This window comes from Anabas testudineus, chromosome 18, assembly GCF_900324465.2.
Source record: "Anabas testudineus chromosome 18, fAnaTes1.2, whole genome shotgun sequence".
Classification (NCBI taxonomy): Eukaryota; Metazoa; Chordata; class Actinopteri; order Anabantiformes; family Anabantidae; genus Anabas; species Anabas testudineus.
The window spans coordinates 16,464,966-16,472,546 of NC_046627.1; the positions used below are offsets into that span (position 1 = coordinate 16,464,966).

Sequence of the window (7,581 nt, forward strand, 5' to 3'; positions counted from 1 at the left end):
AGCCATCTTTTTCCTGTCCGGCTGATCTCTGCAAAGTACTGCTCCTCTTTTCTGAAGGTGGTGGGTGTGACTCGCTGTCACAGCACCGTCAGGCATGAACTGTCTAGGGGTGCTGACTGATTATGGCCATTTTAATAATTTAGTTTTCTTTAAGTCACCTTTGCAATCAGTGGAGAATTACTCTCCTTCCCAATTCATTACATCGTGTCACTTTTGGACTTGTCTGGCTTATAAAAATTGCAATTGTCTTTTTTTCGGAGGAGTTGATTATGAGAGACAATGATTTCAGTGCAAAATTAATCATCCAAAGACACCTTAAGGACAAACCTGCCAGCTAAATACTTATCTAATTCTTCCTGGATACAATTTCTTTCCCAGTAAACACGTATTATTACTTGTGAGTCAACTTTCTTTTAATATGTGGTTCAACTAGAGAAACTGTTGAGAATCATAAATGAACTAAGTTGGTGAGCTTGTGATCCGTTTGAGTCATACAACAAAACCTCCTTAAAGTCAAGCGTTTAATATCATATCATGATTTTATAATTCCCAGTCCCTTCTCTAACTTGTAACTTTTTTTGCTTAATTTTTATGAATCTAACTCTTTATAACCTAATTTGTTGTATTTCACAGTTAACAATGAAAGATTATTTGAGTTAACTCAATTTGAGTTAACTCAATACAAGGATACGTCATCCCTCTTTTGGCAGATGCATGTCTGTGCATAAGGAGGATTGGATTATTATCTGCTGTTGTAATTGTAATTGTTTTGTAATTCTTATAGGTTTTAATGGATGATATCTTAAATATCTTAAGTATTGTGTTTTTTTAAAATGTGTCGTGCTGTGTAGACTGTGGTGAACATGATTAGGACACAAAGAGCTCTGTAATCATCCTGTTTCCTGTTTCTCATGAAATCTGAATGTGGTTCTGCATGTTTGTAAGAAATAAAAGGAAATAAATAGACATCATATCTAAAAAAGTGTAAAACCGTTTTTCTAATGTGATGAAGAATTATCAGTTTAGTCCTGTTCAGTGGAGTGTGTTTTTTGTTTTTTGTTTTGGCGACTGTCACTGTCAATGCAAATTCAACACCTGATACATTTACATACAGTAAACCACCAGTGTTTCCTGTAAGGAAGTGATGCAGTCTGGTTTTACTTCATGTTCTTGCGTGTTACTGACACTGTTAAAGGTTTCAGCTGCAGTGAAAGATGTTCTTCTGTATGTATAGCCTACATTAGAAACATGGGAGATTATGAGTCTTTTGATTTTTTCCTTTGCTAAAGGAACCATCCTCCTCATCATGAAGTCTAAGGTAAGAATTAATGTTATTACTGATGATCTTCAGATGTTCCATTCAAGTGGGAGCTGTATGTTTCTGTTAGTAGAGTTTAAGAGTTTGTAGTAAGTTAAAACACGCCGATTTATTACAGCTGATCTTTCTTCAAATACAACAACAACAAAAAAAAAAAGGTTAAAATACACCACAAAGCAACAGACTAAATACATATTTTAACATCTGTTGAGGATACAACAAACCTTTATATTTGTATCATCGTAGTTTATGGAGGAAGCAGAGTGAATATACGAGGACCTGCCCAGAAATACTAGTGCACAGAAATACTAGTGCGCAGAAATACTAGTGCGCAGAAATACTAGTGCGCATGTGCAGAACCCGGAAGCAGAAAAAAAAGCTTTATAAATTTACACGAGGCGAGAAATTCATTCAAAATAATAACAGTAAAATTAACATTAACAGTATCAGAAAAGTTAGAGATGACGTCTTCACAGTGGATTTTATTCCTTTGTCTTATCACATGTTTGCTGTATCACGCTGCTGCTGAAGGTAGGCTGTGGTATGTTGGGTTTACGGTTCAATAACAACTCAGCTTGCTTACTAAAATTAGGGAACCAACAGAAAACACACAGACGTTTCAATTTATGGATTTAATAAGATGTTGATGTAGATGAGCTTATGTACTGAGGCAGTATGTGTTCTCCAGAATGTGATGGTATGCATGGGATATTTAATAATGTGCTAAATAGTAAAGACAAATGAATCAGTCAAATCATTTTGTTGTTTCAGGCTTTATGCGTCACTGCAGTTTTAAATCAGAGACTTTTACTGCAGCTCAAAGACAAACTGTCAGTGTGAACTTTGACCAAATGATCTTAAATGTCTGATATGTTCCAATCAGTCACTTGTTCATGTTTGTCAAAAAAAAGGTCATATTATTGACTCTTGCCTTTTATTTTTATTTTTTCTCTAGATAAAGAGATGAAAGCAAAACCTGGAGATGACGTCGTCCTTCAGTGTGACAGCCTCAGAGTTTCTGCCATCACAGTGTTAAAATGGATCAGAATAGACCTGCAGTTAGAGGGTTACATCTTCTTCTTCAGAGAGAACCGTGGGTATGAAAACTACCAGGATCCATCTTATCGTGATCGAGTGGAGCTGAAAGATCCAAAGATGAAGGACGGAGACGCATCTGTGATCCTAGAGAACGTCACCCTCAATGATACTGGAACATATGAGTGTCACATTGGATATGAAGGAACACATGACCTCATCAACATCCACCTGACAGTTGATCCAGGTGAGTTAGTGTGTGTGTGTGTGTGTGTGTGTGTGTGGATCAGAGTTGAAGCTGCTTCCTGGTTGTTGATGTGAGAGTGAAACATCACAGATCAGATGTTGGTGTTGACAAGACTAGAAAACAGCTGGTATGAGTGATGGAATGAAAGTGCAGTAGATAATGTCTGACAGGAGTCACCTACCTGACACCTGCTGACTCACTGCTGCTTCTCGTCTGCAGGTGATGCAGCTGGACGCAAGGATGGAGGAGACATGAGAGGACATCTTGGACTGATTGCTGTGTCACTTACTGTTGTTGTTCTTGTTGTTGCTGGTTTAGTTGGTTTTGTGTTGTATAGAAAAGGTCAAAAGGACAGGATTCATACTAACTAACTAACTAACTAACTAACTAACTAACTAACTAACTAGCTTCTTCTACTACCAACCTACTAAATTCTATATCAGCATTAACTACTGTAAACTGTTGTTTGTTGTGTGCAGCTTCTTTTATTTACTGGTGCTTTTAATTTGCTGTACTCTACATAAATATGTCAAACTAATTTGTCAATAAAGCTTTAGTTCATATTTGATTTCTGACTTGATTTCTGTCTTTATCAGTAATGTTGATGATGAGCAGGGTTTATGTTTGGAACTTCTCTGACCTGTTGAACATGTTGATGCAGGTTTGATCAGAGCTGGAATCAAAAGCATCAAACTAGTTATTAATATCTGTTGAGGATACAACAAACCTTTATATTTGTATCATCGTAGTTTATGAAGTTTATGGTGTTTTGTAAAACCCTGAGTTTTTAAAGTACTTGTTTAATGTTTTTGTGAAGTCCTTGATGAACCCTCATTTAATGAGAATAATGCTTCCTGAATTGTGAAAAGTCACATATCATGTAGCTTGTGTGGACTCATATTTGTGTGAACGCTCAGAGATCTGTTATAGAAACATCACGTGCATCGAGAATTCGGGTCTGTATCCTTGACTGTGGGTCACACACAAGCGGATGAAGCCTGTTCATCGGCTGCATTTACAGTAAATCCTTCGTGCGTTCACTCGTTCGTTTGTGCAGAGCTGTGGTCGTGTTTGTTTCAGTTTTACAACAACACCATTGTATTTCTGATTTATTTCTCTGGTCTTTCCAATGTTGCTCCCTCTTTAGCTGGTTGGACCACCACCCTCTCACTGATCCAGCGAGGGGTCAATGATGTGTTCACTTACAGCTACGGACAAATAATGTACCTGTCTTTAAGTTTTACTGGCGTAGACTTACTACTGTAATTCTGCTCAACCTATAGTTTTTTGACAAATAATTCACATAATAGATGACTGCCCTGTTAGAAATAAGGAAAATGAACAATGAGCCTTTCTTTTGATTCTTAATTCTAGTCCCAACTTTTAGTTTCAAATGTTGTAAATTAAAAATGCAGATGCAAGCGATGATTATGGCAGATTCCAGTTTCCTTTATTTATAACAACAATAATTGAAAGCACACACAAGAATAGAATAAGCTAATTTAAATGTAATTTAACATTTTCCATCTTTCTCTCACTCTCATTCAAACAAATGCCCAAATCAAAGTTCTTCAGCTAATGGAATAACGTTAAAGCACAAGTAAAGTGCAGTGTTTGTACTATTCCAGATGTGAACAGGTGCTGCAGACTGTTTTCAATGTCATTCGTTTACGCATCAGACGCTTTACAAATTGTGAGCTTTGTGTCTACATGATGTGTATGACAGAGCATGTTTTGACAAAAGGGTCGGACTGTCACCTTAGGTCCTGCTCCAATTTCACAGCTAAGTTAAGCAAAGGCTTTAAGTGGAGGAGCAAAGTGGGTGAACAGCTCCATGAACAATGAGTGGAAATTCCCCTAGCTCCACTGCACTCTGGTCTGCATCTGGAACTACTATCAATGTAAACGTGATCAGCACAGAACTGATTGTCTGAGACTGAGATGGCCGATCAATCTTAATTCTGTCCACGTATGATTTCCAAATGATTATTGGTGCATCAGCATTGGAAATAGTCCGAAGTGGTACTGTAGAAGTGAATGAGCTTCTTCTTTCTTCTGTTTTGCTCTTGGTTCACCATGAGTTAAATTGGTTCATTTTGTATCGCATCGTCATGATCATATTAATTAAATTAGGGACAACCTGCTCCTGTCTTGTACATTACTCTCATTCTTCTGTAAGGGGGTTCAACCATATGTAATGATTCCACCATACTAATATCCAACAGGATTCAAATCAAATAGTTTACTATTTCTGTTTCTGTACTATTTCTACTGCTTTTGATGAACAGCATGATAGCAGTGATAGTCCGTTGAGGGTTGAAGGAATTGCTTATTAGAATAACTGGTTGTATTGTATGAGAGAAACCTTTTGGTGTCACATTTGGGGTTTTTGCCTTTTTAATTTTTCTCTAGATACCAAGATAAAAGCAAAACCTGGACAAGATGTTGTTCTTCAGTGGCAGAGTTCCAGATCTGCTGCCATCACACTGTTGAAGTACATCAGTCCAGATCTGAAGCTGGATGGTTCTTTCTGTTCAGATACAGCCTGTCATCCAGAAAGGTTTGGAGGGTTTTGGCAGCTGGGTGAATCAAAACAAATGTGGTTCTATCCCTTCGTAACGTCAGGAATGCAGGTTGGACCTCTGTATGTCATGCTCTGCACTAAATGACGAGAACTGATGTCCAAGCCAGAACACGTTATATATAGAAATCATAACGTACTTTATATTTTGAGCATGCGTACATGTATTTAAATGAGGCTTCTGACAGCTGCATCTGCCCTTTTCTTCCTCCCACAATCCTCCTCTATTATCTAGTTGGGTGTGATTTATCATGTTGCCCATTAAAGAGCGTCTTCAAGTCTCAACGTTGTTTGTGACTTTGTATGTAATCTTGTCTGGAAAGCGATGCACTCGCTTGAAAGGACACAGTGATCTCGTTGACAATAGAGGAGAAATAACGAGCCGGCTCTCACAGCCTCTTGCCGCTTCAAAACCGCAGCGTCTAATGGGTTGGTGAAGAGACTCGGTTTGCCAACAAGGTTTCTGGGAGAGGGGAAGGGGAGTAAAAGAGGGAAAACAAAACTGAAGGAGAGTTCACGGCCCAGACACTCTCACGCCTTTGCTGTTTCCCCCCGCTCCTTTCCTAATGCGCCTCCCAGCGCTTTCCAATCTGTTGTGTAGCCGGGAATGCTGCAGTGTTTATCTGACATCGCGTAGGGGTTTCGGCTTCCCCCAGTTCGCCGACAGTCCTTCCCAACCCTTCAGAGTACACACACAAGCCTACTTGGCAGATGACAAAGCGCTGCTGAGCCTGTCGGCAGAACCACGCAGCTCCCAGCATGCTTTGCCCTCAGCACGTCACCTACCTGGTCTGGCACACACTCAGCCTTGGAGACCACCTCATTATTCACTTTGACAGGGTTTTATGACCCAGCAGCTACGCCCGGACTTGTTCTGGGAGCCTGAGCAGATGCTCAAATCTGTAGCTATGACACTGTTATCAAACCGCATCTGACTACGGAAGCATAAAGTCGGAGAGTAAATAAAAACAGGAAGACAAATAGGGTTACTTAGGGTTGTGATCTGCGCTTATTTGAGTCAGAGGCAGTAGGTTCACACTGTGGACGCACCAGTCAGGGAAAAGTCAGCCCATACACACGGGAAAAACACACACAGTTTGATTTGCAGCTGAATTGTTATGCAGTTCAGGGGTAGGGGTTAAAATGAAAGACAGGAAAGAACCGATTAATGCGCCACACACATCTGCCTGCAGGTGCATACTGATGCAGCAAAGCTTGATTGAGCACAGGATGATTCACCCAGTTTTTCTGTTTTATTTTTTTGAACAGTTCATGGCCACACTTTAAGAACTTTGCCATACCTTTTGCACAGGAACCCCCCTTCATAAAGCTAGTTGCTGAGGGACGTGGCGACACAAACGCTGCAGTTGACAAAGACTGGGTTTTTTTTTTTTTTTAAAGACATATTTTCTGGTCCCTTAAATCAAATGAGGTTTGACCTTAGCGTCCCTGGAATACAAAGCAGGCGGGAGAGAGGGCCGCTCTTTAAAGCCACATCTGAATGGGGTGCCACAGCTTGGAAACTAACAGTATCAGCACCCTGCACTCTCTCAGATAAGCGCAGTCGGCTAAAAAAGAAAGCGATACATATGTTTACCATCACTGTACTTCGCTGCATCAGGGAAAAAAAAAAAGTGTTAAGGACACACAAAATGGCTGACCTTCAGAGTGCTGCAGCAGCTACACAAACCCCCTCAAATAATCCTTGTTTCGTTGTGAGATCACTGAACTCACGATCTGACAGGAGCCAGCACTGATATTTTAATAAGACGAACAAATGAATAAAAGAAACAAATGTTTGTCCCACTCCAACTTCCTGTCTCCTGTGGAAATGTGTTAAATCATAGAAGCAGGAGACGCTCAAACTACTTGTTTTTGACTCAACAGGAAAGGTCATCAGCAATAAACACTTTCCTTTGGATTTTCACAGGGGACGTTGTTTGCAAAATAGTCTCCCTGGATTTTCTTTCTCTCTACTTTAAAAGATACAACCAGAAATTACAGGCTATCACGATAAATGTCTCGCTGTGCCTCTACTTTTTTTTCCCAGCTCGCTTGTATAAGTGTGGGCCTTTTGTGCGATGTAAACATTTACCTCGTAAGTAAATTGGAGTGCTGTGTGCACTTACATGACGCATTAGTACCCACTGAGACTCCTCTAAACATCACGCTGGCTCCCACACACGATAAGAAGGCTGTCGCCCAACAATGACTGCAAACACAAACATGTTTTGCAGGGAACGTAACTGCACTCAGATACATTTATCAGTATATTGTTTAATAAGCTGCATGAGGGTAAAAGACGCCGTCTTTACAGTTTGATGGGTGTGTGTGTGTGTGTGTGTCTCTGCTTACATCTGGGTTTGTCCACGCGTGTACGGGCAAGTCAGAACAACACCC

At 39.9% G+C, this 7,581-nt stretch overlaps 1 protein-coding gene across 2 annotated transcripts; it reads left to right on the plus strand.

Moving 5' to 3' along the window:
- The first annotated feature begins 1,186 nt into the window (after positions 1–1,186).
- On the plus strand, positions 1,187–3,114 carry LOC113157625 (CXADR-like membrane protein). 2 transcript variants are annotated; one of them, XM_026353216.2, is made up of 3 exons: positions 1,187–1,318; positions 2,274–2,600; positions 2,820–3,114. In XM_026353216.2, the coding sequence occupies exons 2-3, from the start codon at positions 2,282–2,284 to the stop codon at positions 2,969–2,971; spliced, it is 471 nt and encodes a 156-aa protein (XP_026209001.1). In that variant the 5' UTR covers positions 1,187–1,318; positions 2,274–2,281; the 3' UTR covers positions 2,972–3,114. The 2 variants fall into 2 exon arrangements, with proteins under 2 accessions (XP_026209001.1, XP_033182674.1); XM_033326783.1 differs by having other exon boundaries at positions 2,278–2,600.
- Positions 3,115–7,581: the final 4,467 nt, after the last annotated feature.

Excerpts from the sequence above, each read along its gene's own strand:
- LOC113157625 (XM_026353216.2), top strand. The coding sequence starts at position 2,282 with ATGAAAGCAAAACCTGGAGATGACGTCGTCCTTCAGTGTGACAGCCTC. Across the intron at positions 2,601-2,819 it reads CCACCTGACAGTTGATCCAG|GTGATGCAGCTGGACGCAAG; the intron begins GTGAGTTAGTGT and ends TCTCGTCTGCAG.